The 21,921-nt window shown below is 38.4% G+C and overlaps 2 protein-coding genes across 2 annotated transcripts in view; both read right to left on the bottom strand.

Moving 5' to 3' along the window:
* The window catches only part of LOC125178416, a 7,010-nt gene extending 4,313 nt beyond the window's left edge, over positions 1-2,697 (bottom strand). The window contains exons 1-4 of the mRNA XM_047882098.1: positions 2,665-2,697; positions 2,303-2,411; positions 1,329-1,480; positions 1,058-1,183 (exon numbers count right to left, since the gene is read on the bottom strand). Of these exons, the coding sequence (XP_047738054.1) occupies positions 1,058-1,183; positions 1,329-1,480; positions 2,303-2,411; positions 2,665-2,697 (420 nt within the window). The remainder of the gene's footprint in view (positions 1-1,057; positions 1,184-1,328; positions 1,481-2,302; positions 2,412-2,664) is intronic.
* Positions 2,698-4,414: 1,717 nt separating this feature from the next.
* On the bottom strand, positions 4,415-13,863 carry LOC108669599 (nucleoporin NUP188). Its single transcript, XM_018156977.2, has 10 exons — positions 13,627-13,863; positions 13,200-13,410; positions 11,353-11,574; positions 10,493-10,599; positions 9,966-10,084; positions 9,387-9,517; positions 7,922-8,058; positions 7,244-7,496; positions 6,108-6,279; positions 4,415-4,485 (listed from the first exon to the last, which is right to left on the bottom strand). The coding sequence occupies exons 1-10, from the start codon at positions 13,641-13,643 to the stop codon at positions 4,415-4,417; spliced, it is 1,440 nt and encodes a 479-aa protein (XP_018012466.2). The 5' UTR covers positions 13,644-13,863.
* Between the last annotated feature and the right edge of the window lie 8,058 nt (positions 13,864-21,921).

Below are 21,921 nucleotides of genomic sequence, written 5' to 3' on the forward strand. Positions count from 1 at the left end.
TACAACACAGCTGCTAGTGACTAGTGACCATACAACACAGCTGCTAGTGACTAGTGACCGTACAACACAGCTGCTAGTGACTAGTGACCATACAACACAGCTGCTATTGACTAGTGACCATACAACACAGCTGCTAGTGACTAGTGACCATACAACACAGCTGCTATTGACTAGTGACCATACAACACAGCTGCTGGTGACTAGTGACTCCAACAACTGCTAGTGACTAGTGACTACAACACAACTGCAAGTGACTAGTGACTGTACAACACAGCTGCTGGTGACTAGTGACCGTACAACACAGCTGCTGGTGACTAGTGACTCCAACAACTGCTAGTGACTAGTGACTGTACAACACAGCTGATAGTGACTAGTGACTGTACAACACAGCTGCTGGTGACTAGTGACCGTAAAACACAGCTGATAGTGACTAGTGACCGTACAACACAGCTGCTAGTGACTAGTGACTGTACAACACAGCTGCTGGTGACTAGTGACTGTACAACACAGCTGCTAGTGACTAGTGACCGTACAACACAGCTGCTAGTGACTAGTGACCGTACAACACAGCTGCTAGTGACTAGTGACCATACAATACAGCTGCTAGTGACTAGTGACCGTGCAATAACTAACTGCAACAACTCCAACACAACACACCTGACGTTGAAATAACCTTCAACTTTGAACTGAGAATAAATTCTAAATCATCATTGTTTTCATATTCTTTGCCAGGAGTTGCCTTACGACAATAACTACCGCACAATAATATTAATAACTGCTCTACAAAAAGTGAGTGCAACCATTGTAGTAATAAAGAACTGAAGTGTTAATAAAAGTAACATTAATGTCCACAGTACAATAAAATATAAATAATGTCTAGTAATAAGTAACTACGACTAGTGTAGTAATAAAGAACTAAAGTATTACTGCAAGTAACAACAATGTCCAGAGTACAGTAAAATTTAATGTTTTGTTATAAGTAACTACAAATAGCGTATTAATAAAGAACTAAAATATTAAAGAAAATAACATAAATGACAACAGTAGTGTCACTAACCGCCTCAAGATCAGGTATGCAGTGCGGGTACTCGCTGAACAGCACCACCAGCAGGTCTCTCCAGCACCGCAGCCTCGTCACGCCCTGCTGGCAACTGCTGTCATCACCCACCCAGCCCACCATGTGCTGTCAACAGAGCAAGATGTCAGCTAAACTTGCGGCAAATAAGATAGTCGAACCCAAGAACAAAGAAGGATTTTTTTTCTCCAGATCGACAAATAAAAGCAAGAATTCCCAAGGCAGATCTAAAGCAAGAAGGACAGTCGCTAACTTGGTTCAAGTTCTTCCAGTTGGTGGAGAAGGCGGACGCGAGGGCTTCAGCCAGGCCGTGGGCGCGCTTCTTGTTGGCGTGGCGCGCAGCATGGAAATGTTCCAGCGCTATCAGGCGCAGCGTCTGCTCCAGCACGCTGTCTGTCTCCTCGCCTGCAGTGCACGTTTATTAAATTAGCTTATATAATATGATCAATTTATTTACAATACTCGCATTAAGCACCTCGCACTCAAGGATATAACATGCGGTCAGTGGAAAGAACTGTGGTCAGGGGAAGTAACAGCAGAAGTAGGTACGTAGTCACAGGATATTTCTTCAGATATGCGTTCAGACACTTCAGATATGCGTTATCTATTTGGTGCCTGAGGTAGGATCGTCAGTAACATCAAGTCACCGTCACCGAAATGCTTGCCATAATTCTGAAGGTATCCTTCTACAGCAGTTTCAGGAACAATGATCCTCAATACAGGACAACTCCTAAGCGAAAGCAACCCGCTACTGGAGGTGTAGCACAACACCAGATCGTATCTCTACCAGACCATATGCAGAAAAACTTTAGTGATCACGAGCTTACACCTTTTTTCAGCATTTATTTAGGTCCTGGTGTTGAAGTCAGTTTCTGTATTGCAGCAGCGGAGGTCAACTTCAACTTATGCCATGTCATTTTAATGTGTCATTGATCCAAGTTGACAAATCACGGTAGTGGCAGTTTGTCGCAGCGTAAAATTTTTCATATACAATATATGATTTGATCAGATGAATACAGTACCAAAGTATCGTGCCAATCTCCAGTATCAGGCAGCATTTACTTAGGAGTCGTCTAAGGTTATACATCTGTTCTGAAGTTGGTTTGAATGTCTCATTCAGAATCATGGTAGGTATTTCGTTAAGGTTGAGAGCTGCTGCCTTTGACACGCAGTTCCATGGATGTCACTTTAGTTATGGCACTAGTTAATTAGTGAAGATATACTCACCAGGCTCTGAGCTGTTGAGGGGTGTCACGAGGACCGTCCAGAAGGGTTCTGAGTCTCTGAGGGCGGTAATGGCAGCGACGTGGTTGGCCGACCAAAGCGCGGCATGTTCCTTAATTGTGATAACATGTTCCTTAATTGTGATAACATGTTCCTTAATTGTGATAACATGTTACTTAATTGTGATGACATGTTCCTTAATTGTGATGACATGTTCCTTAATTGTGATAACATGTTCCTTAATTGTGATGACATGTTGTTCCTTAATTGTGATAATATGTTTTTAAATTGTGATAACATGTGCCTCAATTGTGATACCTAATGGCCTTAATTGTGATGAAAACATGTTCCTTGATTGTGATAACATGTTCCTTAATTGTGACAACATACTCCTTCATTGTGATAACATGTTACTTTTGTGCTAACAACATGTTTCTTGATTGTGATAAAATGTTACTTTATTTTGATAACATGTTCCTTAAATGTAATAAAAACATGTTTAATCAGAGAAAACATCTAGGAATATTAGTATGCCATGTTGGCTTTAAATGAAAAATCTCAACATGGTCTGTACTTAGTGACATCTTTTAATATCGCGACGAGTAGACTAAGGATGTTAGTTGAGTGAGCAAGCTAGTAATGGGCTGGATTACTAACGGCCTTGAGACGGACGATGTGGGTAGTGAGGTGTAGTGACACAACAGCTGCAACTATAAAATAAATCAGCAGCTGCGTGATGGCCACCTGCACAACAGCTGCAACTATAAAATAAATCAGCAGCTGCGTGATGGACACCTGCACAACAGCTGCAACTATAAAATAAATCAGCAGCTGCGTGATGGACACCTGCACAACAGCTGCAACTATAAGATAAAGCAGCAGCTGCGTGATGGACACCTGCACAACAGCTGCAACTATAAGATAAAGCAGCAGCTGCGTGATGGCCACCTGCACAACAGCTGCAACTATAAGATAAAGCAGCGGCTGTCAGCAGCTGCGTGATGGACACCTGCTTTTAATCTACTTCAATTAAATAAATAAATAGATGCCTCGGATATGACACCAACAACGGCAGATGAACGGTTAATGCACTTCAAGAATATATTAAGTGATTTATATCACTCAAGTTTAAATTAGAGGTAATATTGATTCACCTAATATCAGGAATTGCATATTAATTATATTAATATGATATTAAATACAATATTGTCATTATCTAATGAAACGGTAATTTGACGTAAATAATGATAATTGTCAAAAGTTACGTACAGAATTCCACAATGAAAAATATTCAGATAGTTGTTATTGTTAAGATTATAAGCTTCACATTCTTTAAAAAGGTCACAAAAGTATAATAAGATGCTCAATGCACAAATTTATCAACACAGATAGCATTAAAGTTACATAATGCACACCTTAACCCTTGTATCCTGAGCAGCAGCTCTAAGTCTGTACAGGAGAAGCTCCTTGATCACCTCCGCCTGACTCCCCAGACACGCCACCAGCGGCACCTCCAGTTCCTGTGGACAGACATGAGCCTGAGACATGACTAGTATTATTATACTAACTAGGCACGGAACTATGCATGCAACTAGGCACGGAACTAGGCATGAAACTAGGCAAGGAACTAGGAAGCCTTCCATCAGCGTACCACTGTGCCGTTCCCGATGAATTGAGCACAACGGAGTATAGATCATTCTCAGCTGTCAATTCATCGGTTCTAGCACAGAGCACGATGAATTTAACTCGTGCATTGGCGTGAACACAAAACAGAACACTGTGCAGGGTGGCCCAGTGGTTACAGTTCAGAGCACAAAGATTGGAGCATAGAGGTGCGGATTCCATCTCAGCTCTGTGCGACAGTTTCTGGTCAGAATTGGCAAGGAGGCCGGGCGGTTAAGCACAGCAGAATTTGAGCAGTGAGTTGCGTGTTTAAGAGCGCAATAAGCATCGAGTGTTCTGCGCTGTTAAGAATCGGCGACAGGTCTAGCGAACTTATGAACGTTGAAACCTCTATTATAATTTATAATGCCTGTTTCACCTACATCAGCTTTTCCATTGAGCGCGTTGCTAGCATCGTCTTCGTCAGCTCTTCTAATGAACGTGATACCGGCTTCACCAGTATCGGACTATAAAAAAAACAAACACCAGGAGGGCGTCTGGCAGCAGCACCGCGGCGGTACCTTCTGTAATGCATCCAGTATTAGCACATCGCTTCTACATTAATGTATTAATGGTGGACAATATCTATCATAATATTTTACCGCATTTTCTCATTTATAGAAAAAGTCGCTATTGTGCTCGCCATGTCCGTCCGTCCGTCTGTCTTTCGTCAACGAGAAAATGCGCTCTGTCACTCACTGCAGTGAGCACTGAGTTATATTTTTTATGGTATCTTCGTCATATCTCATATCTTCTTATTTTTTCCCGATATTAAACTTATGTTTACGTACCCTCCAAGTTCGTTTGAACGATACGCCACAACAATCGTTCTGTATATAAATATTAATCAGGAACATTAAACAGAATATTCAATGGAAGAAATCATTTACATCTCCACATTAAACTGTAAAATTCGTTCACGTGCAGTCCTCGCCACATTTCAGTACTCAGCACATAGCTTAACGCATCAAAATTGAGAATTGCATTAAGGTTAGAATTGAAGTTCAATTTAAAGTCACATTTATTGTTGGTTTACCAACAATACCTCGAGTAATGTAACATATATGTGTTGATTACCTCACCGAAATTATTACAGGATGTACTGTACTAATATAGGAATTATGATCATTTCTCGACTATATCCCACTAAGCGGTTTCATCCTTAAATCTTTGTGATTTTTTTGGATGACATTCATGAGGTATGTTACGCATGTACTCAATAAATGTGAGACACATTTCTCCAACAATAAAAAAAATATAACTCAGTACTTACTACAGTGAGTGACAGAGAGCGCATTTTCTTGTCGACGAAAACGTGAAGTCACTGACGGATAGACAGATAGACGGACGGACTGACGGACATGACGAGCACAATAGAGCATTTTTCCATTAATGAGAAAATATGCTAAAAGTTATCTCTAAAAAAACATGAAGAGTTAAAAAAGAAACACTTAATGAAGATCATATTTCCTATAGTAGCGAAGGTACAACAAAGTGTGACCATCACTCGTAAATACAACAGGGAACGGCCTGGGCAACTAAGTCAGAGAAGCCCTTCCCTTGACCATTACTATAGTCTAGTCAGGAAAAGTACAAGAATCGGCGACCGGCCTATCCAGGCCTATTCTTCAATGCCGAAGATACTATACTATACTATAGTAACAGTAACTTTTTCTGCAATAGTTAAGGCTCGAGTTTTCTTATCCATACAACAGACCTGCCACCATTCCTACAGCAAACAGCCCTTATACCAGTAGAAATTAGCAGTTCTTAAAGCATAACTGAGTCCAAGAACCCCTTCCTCCAAACGGTTCAAGCAAACGGTAACTATTTCTTAAATATTCAAGTTTGAAGTGCAAGAAGCCCTCTCCTCCGATCGGTCCTATAGAAAACGGTAATTATTTTTATAAATATTCAAATTGGAACTCCGAGAAGCCCTTTCCTTCTACCGGTTCTATAGCGAACGGTAAATAATTTTATAAATATTAAAGTTTAAACTCCGAGAAGTCCTCTTCTCCTACCGGTCCTATAGCGAACGGTAATTATTTTGTAATTTGAAGTCATAGAAGGCCTCTCCTCCGACCGGCCCAATAGCGAACGGTAATTATTTCTCAAAATTTCAAGTTTGAAGTCCAAGAAGGCAGACCTTCTTCAGCCCAGAAGAGGTGGGCGGGGACGGGACTGGCGACGCAGGCGACGGCGAGGGCGCTGAGGTGGGCGCTGCACGGCGCCCTGGGGTCGATGTTGAGTTGCGTCGCCGCGACGCACGCCACCGAGTACACGATGCTCGCGCACACCTCCTTCAGCAGCGCGTCGCTCTGCGCGAATAAATCTTGGAATTTGGAAAAAATCTGCCTAAAAAAATCTTGGAAAAAATCGTCGCTCTGAAAAAATCTCTGCCCAAAAAAATATGTGAAAAAAAAACTCGAAATTGCATTCTTCTCTGTGAACTACACTCATTTTCAAGTTATGTATCATCATATAATAATCCTAATATTATATATTATGATATAATATTGTAGTTATGGAAAAATACGTACATAATATTATCTTATGATATATAATATGTTATATTATTATATATTATGAAGAGAATTGGAATATGCATAATGAAAAGTGCATAACATGCCTTGGGAAAAAGTTAAACCATAATAAAGTGTAACAAATATCTTAGAGCGACATTTTGAGCGGCCTTTGCTGAACAAATTAATCCTTAGACGACAAAAAAATATCATCTAATAATCATTCAATGAGATGAAAATATCACATAATAAAATTTTTCTTGGAATATTCAAGTAATGGAGACATAAGTGCAGAAGTCCAAATACAAGTAATTTTAAACCAGAATTATTTCAGCACAAGAGTCTTGAGAACTCAAATATACTTTAAGGGTATATGCGAGTTAAGGCTACAAATACGAGGCTTTGCTGCTGTTAGGAAAAACTTTGAACTGATTAAAATAAGGATTGTGATGATAGAGATAATTTTGAGTGACTGCAATAAGGATAGTGACAACAGAAACACTGTAGAGTGACAGTAATAAGAACAGTGACAATGAGCACACTTTAGAGCGACAGCAATAATGATAGTGACAACGTAAACACTCTAGAGTGACAGCAATAATGATAGTGACAACGTAAACACTCTAGAGTGACAGCAATAATAGTAACAACAGAAACACTCTAGAGTGACAGCAATAATGATAGTGACAACAGAAACACTCTAGAGTGACAGCAATAATGATAACAGAAACACTCTAGAGTGACAGCAATCGAGACTCACAACAACAGCTTGGTTGTTCAGAAAGTTGTGTAGGCAGGCCATGACGCCCCCATCCACAGCTCTCACGGCCATCCTGCTGTAGCGCTGCACTTCCGACGAAGGCACAGAGGCGCCGTTGGTGTCACAAAGGGCACGGCGCCCCTGCAGCACACACCACGCCAGCAGGGGCGGCAGGTGCCCGGGGCGGGACCCGAACTCAGTTATGAGAGACTCTACCTGGTCCCGCCATTGTGGTGCACAAAGCTTATGCGATCTGCCGAGTTAATGTTATTAAAATCAAATAAATACATTTTCTGTCATGATATTTTAGAGAATGATCAAGTTATAAGGCATCAAACTAATTGTAAGAATAGAAATAGAAGGAAGATACACTCTCAAAGTGTAGAAATATGGTTCACAAATGAATATATTACGAGCTCATGTTATAAAAATCAAATAAATACATTTTCTGTCATAATATTATAGAGAATGACCAAGTTAAAAGGCATAAAACTAATTGTAAGAGTAGAAATAAAAGAAACATACACATTAGCCTCTATACATACACATTCAAAGTAGAGAAATATGGTTCACATATGAATATATTACAAGAGTCTGCATTGTGATGGCAGAACAATTAATTAGTTTGCTATTTGAATTATGCTAAAATAATTTCAGGTATATGACCCAAGATCTCACCTGACGTCTTCATCAGTATCAATAACCAGCACCAGCAGGAGGGAGTGCAGAGCGTCTATGTCTCTGAGGAGCGTCGCCACAGCGGCCTGACATGACTGGCCCCCCGGGGCCACCACGCCCCCACACACGCCTTCACCCTGTAACACAAAATGATTTCTTCACTAACCTGCACTTGTGAAATAAGTAATTCTCACACGCCTTTGCTATAAACATCAAATGCTTTGAGCATTAATGTCTTTCAAATGCTTCAATTTCAAATTCTCCAAAAATATCGCAGCAAAAAAAAATCACCTTATCTTTAAAGAAAACATTTGTGAGTCAAGCTCCATTGACAATTCAAGAATTCTAGAATACAGACACAATCAATAGTTAGTACAGTAAAAAAAATAAAAATGTAACAAATACTTTGATCAGCAACCTACCCTCGTGAAATAACTAGCAGGGCATATACCGTACTTATTACAAGCTACATATACTTTAGCCTACATAAATAATCTGCCCAATCAGATTATTTAATATATTGGTAATCTGCTCAAGCATATGATTTAAGCAATTAGCATGACACACTTGAATCCTGTTGTCCAAATTGTGACACACTTTCTGCACGTAGTACCTAGCACTGATACGCCCTCTTGCCACGTGAAACTGGGTTATGCATCGCCATTTGGACAAAGTCTCCCTCATTTCCCTGAGTGCAGAGCATCACAAGTACAAGCGTAATGAGTTAGGCTGATGAATAGTTTAGCCTCTATAAATAATTGACCTCAAGTATATAATTTAATCTAATTAGCATAGCTAGGGCATCACCTGTGCGAGTGTGATGAGGTCTGCTAACAAATAGTTTAATCTATATAAATAATTGACCCAAGAATATAATTTAATCAAATTAGCATAGCTAGGGCATCACCTGTGCGAGTGTGATGAGGTTGGCTGATAAATATTTTAGCCTCGATAAATAATTGGCCCAATATTATTATTAACACGTTGACTACAAAGTGGTACATATGCGTACCCCGATATGTATTTCTCCAAGACGTAGTGGTACATAATTCAGGTTGCTTAAAATCGGCCAAATCCGAGAACAAAAAAGGCCGATAATTCAATGTATACTAGTTTATTTGCAGGTTCCACTATGAATGTTTCATTCATTTTCTTTTTGCAGTATTTAAAATTTAATTAAGAAGTACCCCTATCATAACTTTTAGCCGGCCAACGCAATTGAGAAAAACTAAACCACGGAATTTGTCATGAAAAAATGACCGTCTGGCAACCCTGTTTAAAAACAGTACAAAAAATGAAACAATAGCACAAGATGAAGTAATCGTCATCAACGTGTTAATCTAATCAGCATGGCTAGGGCATCACCTGTGCGAGTGTGATGAGGTAGGCTGATGAATAGTTTAGTCCATATAAGTAATTAGCCCAATAATATAATTTAATCTAATCAGCATGGCTAGGCCATCACCTGTGCGAGTGTGATGAGGTTGACCACTACGCTAGGCTCGCACTTCCTATGAGGCTGAGCATAGTACACCAGCAGCGATGCCAGCAGGTGCTTAGCAAGTGCAAGGCGTGCTGCTAACCATTGATATTCTCCTGCAATATGAACATTCACATATACCATATATGTTCTATATCTGTATTTCTGATTGTTCTAAAATATTTCATGATATTTCAAATGTGATCAATTTTTTAGACCGTTGGTTCTCTCCTGACATAAGATCATTCACATAGGTATTCTCCTATGTATTTTAGAAAAATTTTATATATTCTTACAACAACGACTGATTCATTCAATGATGGATCAATAATAATGTGATGAGAACATTCATGTAAACTTCACTATTATTTAACTATACATAGAATGAATGAAGAGATTCACTAATTTTTGCACATCCCTTACTCATACATGAATGTATACAGACACAATTTATCAAATTAGACGAAGGTTAGTGTGGCAGCCAAGTTTCCCAACACATAGAAAACTATGTATTGATTTAATTGAATTAAACTTGTGGGACTGGATGGGATTATTAATACTAACCATCATCAGGCAGGTCAGGGTTGCCAGGGACAAAATCTAATGCAGAAGTTTTGTTTTTGTTGGCCTCGTCTTCCTGGGCACCGAAGATGCCGCCTCCGTAAGCTTTGTCCTGACAGTCCCTGCACAGTTCAGTTTGATCAAACATATGATAATAAATTAGTAAATCATGAATTATTTTTGATAATCGTAAAAATAATAATTAGTAAATTGTTCTTTTTTCTACAGAACAGTAAAGCTTAACAATAAAAATTATTACATTCCTAGACTTTAATGATTATAGGAATTTATTAACTGGCACTGAATAATATTATTAATACAACTGAATAAATTATTTTGGTAGTTCTTACATAGCTACAAATCTACATTGTTTCAAGCTCCTTGGGCCCATTACAATACCAGATGGATTTAAAATTGAAAATAAGAAGTATGATATTCAATGATATTAATCATTGGTCTGAGCTCTCAAAAATAAATATTGTTCACCATTTAGAATCAACAGAATTGTACAACTATCACTCAGTACTCACCTATACTTCATCACCGCCTGATGAACACATGTGAGTTCTTCAACCATATTTGAGCCTAACAACTGCTCACAGTCAAGAGCCTCTCTTACAAAGTCTGCAAACAGCTCCTAAAATGAAAAAAAAAACATGAGAATTGTGAAATGCAGATTTTATAACTGAAAAGTAATGCGTTTCAATTGCAATATAGAATCAAAAAATATGTCTTTGTTATGTACATAGTCTGTTCATAGCAAGGTCAGTACTACACTATTAGAATAGTTTTTTCAAGAAGGCATTAAAAAGATATGTCAAGTTAATCAATCAATTATGAATGAAACAATAAAGTTCACAGAATTATAACTAGAAAATATAATTAAAAGGTTCAACTTGCTACAGGAACATCTTGCTCCTGATTCACCATCCAAACTGGCAATGCATGTATATATAATAATGCAGTCAAAATGACTTCCGGTTGGTCGGTTGGAATGCTTTCAACCAATTTATGAAATAATATATTTTATTTCAAATTATATATTTGCTAACCTATTCAGTTCAAACTTAAATAAAATTTATAATAAAAGTTTGTACTTATTATTCACATACTCCTCCAAACATTTGATATCAAAGTAAACATTAGAAAAATAGTGGGGGCAGTCTGTTGATATTGACCAAAAGCCTAAATTTAGCCTAATATTATAATATTTTTAGCCTTGTCTAAACAGAAATATTAAACTCAACTTTAATGTTAACATGACTTAACTTTGCCAAGTTTCTCAACTTAGAGTTAAGCTAACTAGAGTTAAGCTTAGAGTTAAGCAGACATTTCTGGAAAAATGTAATCAAGAGGTCATTTATTAAAACTGAAGTCATTCAAAGCTTACCTGATATGGGTGATCTTGCTTAGCTGCAGCAGAGGCCAGCAGATGTGTACGGCAGGACAAAATGTGCATGGGGTCGGTGAGATAAAATGCAAAGATTTGGTGAAGCAAATGAGACTCGGAACGATAGCAGGCAAGCACAGAAGTCAACTCGGCAATGCTGCCCCGATATTCTTCTTGCAAGAATACTTGAAAAAACTCCCATGCTTGTCGGGAGCAGAGGTTCTGCAGAAATCAAAAGTTGCATTCAGCTATGTAGATACACATATTTTAATGAATGATTTTTTTAATCTATAAACTATATATATGGGCTGATTAGGAGTGTGGCTACAATTACAGTAAATTTATATTCAATGGGGGAATTGCAATTCATTGAAAATTTTAAAGGGAAAATTACGATTTAAAGGTGCCTTTTCAATGATAGGCATTATCCATTTTAAAAAAGAATATTTTAGTTTCTGTAAAATTTTGAATTGTCACTTTAGTGGCAGTCAAAAGCACAATAAGAGCTGGAAATCTTTCTTTAATTAACAGCCATCAGCCTTTAGTTACAAAATTACCAAGTTTAGAATGACCAAATTAGGAAAAATGTATTTTAAATTTACAGGATTCTTCATTTGCAGGAGCAATCTATTACATGCAATGCTTTGCTGTCCTGTTAGTTAATATATAGGCCTATATTAATATATATATAACAAATATGTATATGTTATTATTATTGTTATAAATATGTAAATAAGATCAAGCTGAGGAATGCAATCACATTTACAAGAAAATAGTATCACAAAAACCATAAATCAGACAAATAAAAAAGCATATTGTAATTCTATACCAATTTTCCACTTAATTTAGAAAATTCAAAAGTTCTAATCTCAGAAGTAATAATGGATTTCATCATAAAGTCCCTACTGGCCTACTCCCTTGTCCAGATATTGTGAATTTGTGACTACTGATAAGTTTAAGGTAATGAATACCTCTTGATGACATTTAGCCTTTAGCCTTTTAGGTAATGAATATTAATCCTCTCAATGATATTTGGGATTGGGATTTCAGGGTAATAATAAATATTGATGATTTGATCCTCATGATGATTATTGATGACATTTGGTTAATGAATATTGGTCCTCTTGATGAGTGATGACATTTTACCAAAATTTAAAATGAGTAATATTATAAAGATTAAAGAAAGCAAACCATGTTCACATATTTCACACAAATATAAAAAAGAACTATGGCAGGATGCAATTCAAGTCTGTTTAAAATGGGAATAGACACAAAATATGAAAAGTCAAACAGAAATTGTTAACAAGCAAAATATTATTAATTATTAACGCTGTTTTTTTAGTTTATAGCCGTGGCCCCTGGTGTTGGTTCTTGTTTCAAATTCTAGTAATCCTTCTGGGACCTTGTATAAGCCATGAGTATATTTGTATACTTCAATGAGGTCCCCACGCAGACGTCGATTAACTGTTTAACTTGGTAATGAATATTGATCCTCTTGAGTCTTGATGACATTTAGGTATTGGTAATGAATATTAATCCTCTCAAATCTCAATGATATTTGGGATTGGGATTTCAGGGTAATAATGAATATTGACCCTCATGATGACATTTGGTTAATGAATATTGATCCTCTTGATGACATTTTACAAAAATTTAAAATGAGTAAAATTATAAAGAAAGCAAACCATGTTCACAGTCACACACATATAAAAAGAACTATAGCAGGATCACCAGGATGCAATTCAAGTCTGTTTAAAATGGGAATAAACAAAATATAAAAAGTTGAACAGAAATTGTTAACAAGCAAAATATTATTAATTATTACAATTAGGCCTACGGCCGCCTACCAGCATTTTGGCCAGACGCAGAACAAAACTCTTCTGGTTTTCTTTAAGATTGGAAGAGTCAATCCATTCATGATGATCTTCTTCAGAGAAGGGTTCATAATAGCAAATGCCTGCACGCAGGTGGTCGGCTGCCATCTCAAGCTCCTCCCCCACCACGTCATTAGAAGGCAACACATTGGTGCCGCACACCACACTCCACAGGGCTTTCCCACTGAAATATAACAGAAGGTCAGAACTCAGAAGCATAGCCTAGAATGAAATAATAACACATTGATAAATCATTCAAAGATAACCTAATTGTTCTCTTATATATTTTCCAATTAGGTTTCCAGCTTGATTTTGAAAGATGACACTGGACAGTGGACACACTGACACAGGCACAGAATGAAAGAATTCAAATCTTCAAAATTATTTTAAAAAAACTCACCAAATAATGGAAGTCATTGTAAATAAAACAGGAATATTACTGTATAATCTAGTTTTTACACATTTATTTCAATTAAACTATAGCCAAAACTGTATTAGTAGCCACTTTGAATAAATGAATAAATTTTAAATCCATTTCATAGTTCAGGCCCATAACAACACTTCAAAATACGCGGCCATCGTGTTCTCGTGAGAAATTGACATGTTAGACAAGATGAGGTTGAAGGCAGGGAGTATATGTCAGAAGTCGTTTCGACAGAAAATTTATCGAAAAATTTGTCCCCTACTTTTAATGAACATTACTTGACAGTAAATAAAATATTTTCTCTTGTATATATTAACTTTCAAATATATTATGCAACAAATTAATAACATTTTTCATCTTCAGGTCAAATGGTCAATACCACCGTTCCAATACATTTGCTCCGGGACAAATTCAGATTCTTTACGCGGACAAATCCAAACATTACTTTTTCAAATCGGAAAATTTACGTTTGGAAAGAGTATTGGTACTGCGTTTTAAAGAAAAAGTCAAGTGAAATGCATCACAAACTTTCTAAACGCGACAGCGAACTCTTCTTCGCCAGCGTCCGACCATGCGAGTGACTCATATTGAGAGCACGTGTTCGTTTAGCCTTCCATCAGCGTACCACTGTGCCGTTCCCGATGAATTGAGCACAACGGAGTATAGATCAGTCTCAGCTGTCAATTCATCGGTTCTAGCACAAAGCACGATGAATTTAACTCGTGCATTGGCGTGAACACAAAACAGAACACTGTGCAGGGTTGCCCAGTGGTTACAGTTCAGAGCACACAGATTGGAGCATAGAGGTGCGGATTCAGGGCTCCCAGCCAACAATTTGAGAAAAACTTAGATGGTTGCTGAAAAACACCCAGATTCTGCAGATTTCGTGGAAAAAAAAACCCAGACGACAAATTTCATCAAAAACATTGTAATTTTACTTACTTCTGATGGAATTATAAGTATTCGCCTGCTGCTAAATTGATGTTCTCTCTGTTTTTTTTTTTTTTGTTTAGGACGCTGTTCATATCATATGGAAGCAGGTTCCATCTACAACGTCTTTCACAATGTTCAAAGGTACAAAAGCAACAGTAAGCTCAACGTAACGCACTACACAACTATAACTTGTCACTTGTCAATAGCGAGCGCGGTACTGTGCAGTGTGCGCCGAGAAGTTGGGAACCGTTGCTTTGACGGGTAATGAACGCGTTCAATACTGGTAAGGAACGCATACAATACCAGTACCATCTCTCAGCTAGGGAAAATATACAGCCTGACGGTTAGTGCGTTGCTCCATTCATTATGTATTGACTGCATAAACAAATTTAAGGCATTGAGAATATTTCAATTATATTATTGGCTAAAATTAACTTCCTTAACGAAAAACCCAGATTTTGCCATTTAAAAGAAAAATCCACCCAGACACCCAGGTGACGGCCAAAAAACCCAGATCTGGGTGGAAAAACCCAGCGCTGGGAGCCCTGTGCGGATTCCATCTCAGCTCTGTGCGACAGTCAGATGGCACCTGGTCAGAATTGGCAAGGAGGCCGGGCGGTTAAGCACAGCAGAATTTGAGCAGTAAGTTGCGTGTTTAAGAGCGCAATAAGCATCGAGTGTTCTGCGCTCTTAAGAATCGGCGACAGGTCTAACGAACTTATGAACGTTGAAACCTCTATTATAATTTATAATGCCTGTTTCACCTACATCAGCTTTTCCATTGAGCGCGTTGCTTGCATCGTCTTCGTCAGCTCTTCTACGGAACGTGATACCGGCTTCACCAGTATCGGACTATAAAAAAAACAACGGGTTCATTTAATCTCCTCTTCCCTGTGGCGCGGTGTAAAAAAATGGTAAGGAAATGAAATAATTGATCGATCACGGAAGTAATAGCGATCTAGTCAAAACCGAGCTGTTATTTTCATTCAGAAATCTTAATTCTAAAATTGCTTTCCATTAGAACGTTACATTTGACGTATTTGACGTACATTTCATCTAATAAACAGATATTAGATGAAAATTCTACGTCGTGACGAAACGACAGCCACGCTATAGGCTTCATGCACTAGTCAAATAGGTGCTAAATGTTTATTGGTGTAGAACATATATGATGAACACACAATGTTAAAAGAGTATATGAAATTTCAGAATTTAATGCCACCGACGTTACTATTAAAGAAGTACAATGCAAAGAATTCTATCAGAACAACACGACGATGCCAGGTAAAGACGATACTATAAGAGTATGGAAAGGCCTAAACTCTTTACTTATGGAGCGATCGGTTCCAACATAAAGTTAGCTTGAAACCAACGCCCATTCAACTGTCAGTTTGATATTTAAATTATACTTTTCTGATATTCAAACGATACAATTAATCATCACGTCCCGGAAACATTCTCGCTTAACATATACCTACTTGATTGAAATTTCTGTTATAATATATTTCTAACGATACTTATTACAGAGCATCAAGAACTGAAGAAGAAAAATTCTGCACAGTAAACATGATTTATTTGCGAGAGATTATTTAGGCCATTTGATTATTTAGGCCAATAGTCTTCTCTTTGCACATTCTGTGTATTGGGAATCACAGATTTTAAAACAGTAATAAAATAGCAGGTAAGCCTGGCGCTCCTTTCGTGGGGACCTTTTCAGGTGGGGGGCACCAGAGGGAATGTAGGGTTTATTTAAAAATGGAAATCTAGGGTCTATTTTAGGAGGTAACTGCATGGTCGGTTTTAGAAGGAAAATGTGAGGAGAGAGTAAGTGAGGGGAGTGTGAGTGAGGGAAGTGTGAGTGAGGGAAGTGTGAGTGAGGGGAGTGTGAGTGAGGGAAGTGTGAGTGAGGGAAGTGTGAGTGAGGGAAGTGTGAGTGAGGGACGTGTGAGTAAGGGAAGTGTGAGTGAGGGAAGTGTGAGTGAGGGAAGTGTGAGTGAGGGAAGTGTGAGTGAGGGAAGTGTGAGTGTGGGAAGTGTGAGAGAGGGAAGTGTTGGTGAGGGAAGTGTGAGAGAGGGAAGTGTTGGTGAGGGAAGTGTGAGTGAGGGAAGTGTGAGTGAGGGAAATGTGAGAGAGGGAAGTGTTGGTGCGGGAAGTGTGAGTGAGGGAGGGAAGTGTCGCTTATCATGCATGCTGACAGTATATTTTGTGGTGCAGGATCGTTGCTTGGCTCAGTCAGTCAAATTATACCTGTGGTGACAAGAGTTGCCTGTTTTCGGCCATTCGATTGAGATGAAAATGGATGCAATTGGAAATATTTTTTATGGATATTTTTCAACACAGATCGTGCTTATCATTCGAGATTACATCATCGATGACTATAATCAAAGAATATATATCAAAGCATGCCGTTCGTGAACTCCGATCTGACATAAGCTCTATTTCTAGACTCATCACACTTCCAGTTTTCGTTCTTAATTATTCTGCGACAGTGAAGAATTCTTTGCACGCTACCACCTCACTGTCTCAGTTCAAGAGTAAAAATTTATGAACTTAAGACCCAAAGACTGAACAATGAACAGCAAGGTTACAGTATGAGAAGACATGATTGCAACGACAGAGTGATGATGTCGAAGTCGACAATGGAAAAAGATTTAGGAGTTAATGTCGACAATGAGCTGAAATTTTCTAAGCACATAGAAGCTCAAGTTAATAAAGCCAATCAACGACTTGGACTGATCAGACGCTCCTACGAGTACATATATATATATGTACTATATGCTGAAGCGACGAAGCTTTTGCTTGTTGCTGTTGTGCGTCCGAACCTAGAGTTTGGAAACGCAGTGTGGTCACCAAAACTAGAAAGGGACAAAAATTTAGTCGAGAGTGTTAAAAGACGTGCAACAAGGATAATTCCAGGATTAAAAGGCAAGCCTCATGAAGAAAGATTGAAAATTATGAAGCTTCCAAGCCTCAGTTATCGACGTCTGCGTGGGGAACTCATTGAAGCATACAAGTATACTCATAGCTTATACAAGGTCCCAGAAGGATTACTAGAATTTGAGACTAGAACCAACACCAGGGACCACGGCTATAAACTAAAAAAACAGCGTTGAAACACATCCATTCAACAACATTTCTTCTCGCTTCGAGTCACCGACATGTGGAACAGCCTCCCTGATAGCATCGTTGACGCTCCGAGTATGAACATCTTCAAAAACAGACTAGACGAAGCAGAGATCTCCATGATGTAGTCAGGAGTCGCGACGTTTTTGTACACAGCGACGTAGCGGCTGCAGCGGGGGGGCGACACGTCGAACTCGTACCACTTCTCCCCCAAGGGGACCGGCCCGGGGATGGCCCCCACCAATTCGTACTGGCTGAAGTCCATCGCAGTGGGAGGCTCGTCGTTGCCAAGCAGAATCTGAGATTGGATTCAGAGACTAAAATAATTAATTAATCCTCGAATTTGTTCACAATTTTGAAGACAGAAGCTTTAACTATGGAAATGATGTTCATGTTTGATTAACATCAAATCTATAACAATGTACATAATAAAAACTGATGCTGGTGAGTCATTACGTAGGCTTAAATTAGGAGAAAAATTTTTTCTTTCCTTGTATGCATTCACGTTTCTCAGTCATCCCATTGTACTTTCCAAATGTATGGTGTATGTTCAATTGTTTATTTAACTGTTTAATTCACCTGGAAGTTGTTAATTCGCAGCGGCATTACACCAACGTAAGGAAGCAGTCGAACTTTGTGCACCAACATGGCTCCCTGCAAGTTGACGAGGAGCCACGGGGTCTTATACGCTCCTGTCGCGTCCGAGTGATACTTGGTGTCATTGCGGCCGTCGACAGCGAGCTCCTTCACACTGAGCCAAGGATTGGACAAGCCAAATTATTACACTAAATGGAAACAGAAGAATTTATACCTGCGTAAATAAATTTATACCTTGTTTATTAGAAACATAGAGTTTCTGCTTGCGTAAAGCTATAGACCAACTCAGAAATTCAAGAAGTTAGAGATTCGGCGTTAATACAGAATAAATGAAATTCAGGAATTTATTTTGATAGGAAAAGATGCTTGATTATTAGTATTACAAGATGTTTGATTAATAGTATTACAGATTATTTTGTCAATGATGATGAAGGTACCATCATGTGCGATGTTAAGACCAATTCTACGATGCTAGGAATCGGCGACAGGCCCACGGCCTAATAGACACCGAAGCCGCTATTATTGTTCATTAAGAATATAACTCAATTGTATATTAGCAGCCACTTTACAAGTTCATGTAGCGGGGGACGGCAGTGACGGGTTTGCCACGCGCTACCTCCGTGGAGGTGTTGGTGGGCGCCGCTGGGGTCCGGAATGTGGCGGTCAGGGCGCCAGGCAACGTGACTTTCGACACCGTGCAAACGCCTCGGGAATAATTCAGGGCGGGTACCATTAAAATAATTATTGAATATAAGACTCATAATTTTCGTATCTTAAATCCGTGCAAACGCATCGGGAATAATTCAGGGCGGGTACCATAAAATAATTATTGAATATAAGACTCCTAATTTTCGTATCTTAAATCCGTGCAAACGCCTCGGGGAGAATTCAAGGCGGGTACCATTAAAATTATTGTTGAATGTAAAGGTGCTTGTACACAGGGATAGTGCAGACGGCTAGTAAATCTGGCATTTAGATCAAAATATTTGTTCCGATTCGCAAAGAATGGCTGATGAACGCTTAAAATATTCAGACCTATTTGAAAATTAATAATCAATGCTATGTTCGCTCATCCATCAAGTTTTGAAACAAGTCGCCGCAGAGCCGCTTACCGTTTTCAAATTCGAACGCCTCACATTGCTTGGCAGCGCAGACCAGGCTACACACAACGTGGGTGCTCACTGGAACGGACAACAGCTCGTCCGACGGCGAGTTGCAGGTGGTGGTTCGTCGGGAGTCTACCCAAAATGTCGACTTCCCTTCCCTCCATAGAATGCAATGCCAGAAAAACAGGATGCCGGCATAAACACACGAATGCATTTTAATTTTTTTATGAGTTGTTGGTTTAAGCTTCTTGAATTTAGCTTTAACTAAGAGGTATTTTTTTCCTTCCGTACCAACCAATTTCCTTTGTACGAAGACTTGAAGTTGGGTGCTGTGGTTGCGGTGGCGAACTCGCGACTAACCATGCAGTGTCAAGGAGACAGGGTATATTAAATTTGGTTGACGTGCCACAGCTAAATTAAAGAGTCCCAGACCCTGTCTGGACTGAGAAAAAAGCTTGATAATCAGAGCTAAGTATGAACTTGAAATAATCTGCTTCAGCGTTTCAACCTTTGTCACAAACTTTAGTATGCAGAATGCATTCTAAGTCACACGCACTCTGATGCTTAAGTCGAAGAACTTTCAGTTAGATCAATAGCTTTCAATGACCACTTACTGAATTCCATTGCTTGACGTTGATAAACCTTAATGAAACTAAGGGAAATGTTTTCTACTGTTGTAGCAACAGAATATAAATTTGGTTTGATGACCAGTTCATTTAATAGGAATGACCGGCCCGGCGTCGATAATACGTTCACGGCAGAACAGCGCTGCAGATGCTGGCTGCTGATCAAATGTAATAAAAAAAATTTCAACAGATGATTGAAAAAATACAAACTCAATTTTAAGAAAATCCATTTACCTAGAACCAGAATCGCTTATTTTGCAGGTGCTTAGTATGTTCGGCTTAGCCCTTATATGAGATCAACGTGGACTGGGTTCTTTAAATACGAAATCATGAGAATTATCGTGAAAGAAATTAAGTAATAATTGCATTACTACCTTCGATTACATTCATTTCTTTTCATTCATGAAATCGTGGAAATTATCATGAAAGAAATTAAGTAATAATTAAATTACCACCTACGATTATATTAATTTATTCTCATTCGAGAAAATAAAAATTATCGCTTTATTCCTTTTGGTTTTCACAACTGAGAGTCAGCTATTAGTTATAGATCAATATTTTAGATATTTTACACAATTATATAAACATATAAATTTTTCATGAATGCATCTATTAGGAATACTGTATAATATTGGGTAAATTTTACTTGAATCTTATTAAATAAAACTGTAGTGTTTTTTTGCAAGTTATAAATCTATGTAGGTTTCTCAAAGTAAGCTAAGTATCATTAGAAATGACAGCCAACGAGGAAAACTGTGAAAATAATTTGTTATAAATTTAAGGAGTCATAGGACATTGGATAGATAATGATGGGTCAAAAACTTTTTAGCATCAAAGTGCAGTCTCTACGATAAATAAAAAAAGGTGTCCATATTTATTTAGTCCATAGTGGCAGGGTGGCCCAGTGGTTAAAGATCCCAGGCGCGGGTTCGATCCCAGCTCTGTGCGCCAGTTTCTGGTCAGAATCGGCGAGGAGGCCGGGCGGTTAAGCACCGCAGAATTGTAGCAGTGAGTTGCGAGTTCGAGACTCGCAACAAGCTGTGAATATTCTGCGATGTTGAGAATCGGTGACAGACCTACGGCCTACTAAACGCTGAAACCGCTGTATTATTATTATTATTATTATTAATTATTATTATTAGTATTATTATATAAAAGTCCTAACCCTATACAATTTACTGATGCAATCTGAAAAGCAATATTGGTAAAAGCACACTAATTGGAGGCAAATAATATGAATAAATAATAATACAAGTAATGATAATAATAACAATAAAAATACTAATAATTATAATAATCACAACAACAATTATAATAACAATAATAACGAAAATAATTATAATAACGGGTGTTTAAACATCGCAGACCGTTTTGAGCTTGTTGCGGGTCTAGAGCACGCAACTCACAACTCCAATTTTGCTGTGCTTAACCGCACGGCCTCCTTGCCGATTCTGACCAGAAACTGGCGCACAGAGCTGGGATGAAACCCGCGCTTCTCTGCTCCAAAGCTGATAATCAGAACTGAAACCACTGAGTGACAGAGTATTTAAATAACGATANCATTTCCCTTAAACCTATATTACGGTGAATAATCGTAGTTGCTACACGCTTTTCGTTACGCTACCTTACGTTCGTTGATTATCATCAAGCTTGGACCTAAACATGTGTTAATGAGACATTGTTTCAAATCTCATAAACATCTACTTCGGCAAAATACAATGTTTCAGGCTTTCCGGTACTATGGATGAGCCTAGTATGATCCGGAAATTGGTGGTGATGCACTTGCTTCGTGGAACGATCGGAGACTTCGTCGAAGACGGACGTACGTGAGTAGCTCTCTTTAAACTAATCAATTTTGTATCTGATTCGATAGTTTGTAGGTTACT

Source organism: Hyalella azteca, unplaced genomic scaffold (assembly GCF_000764305.2).
Source record: "Hyalella azteca isolate HAZT.00-mixed unplaced genomic scaffold, Hazt_2.0.2 contig9645, whole genome shotgun sequence".
NCBI classification, from domain to species: Eukaryota; Metazoa; Arthropoda; class Malacostraca; order Amphipoda; family Hyalellidae; genus Hyalella; species Hyalella azteca.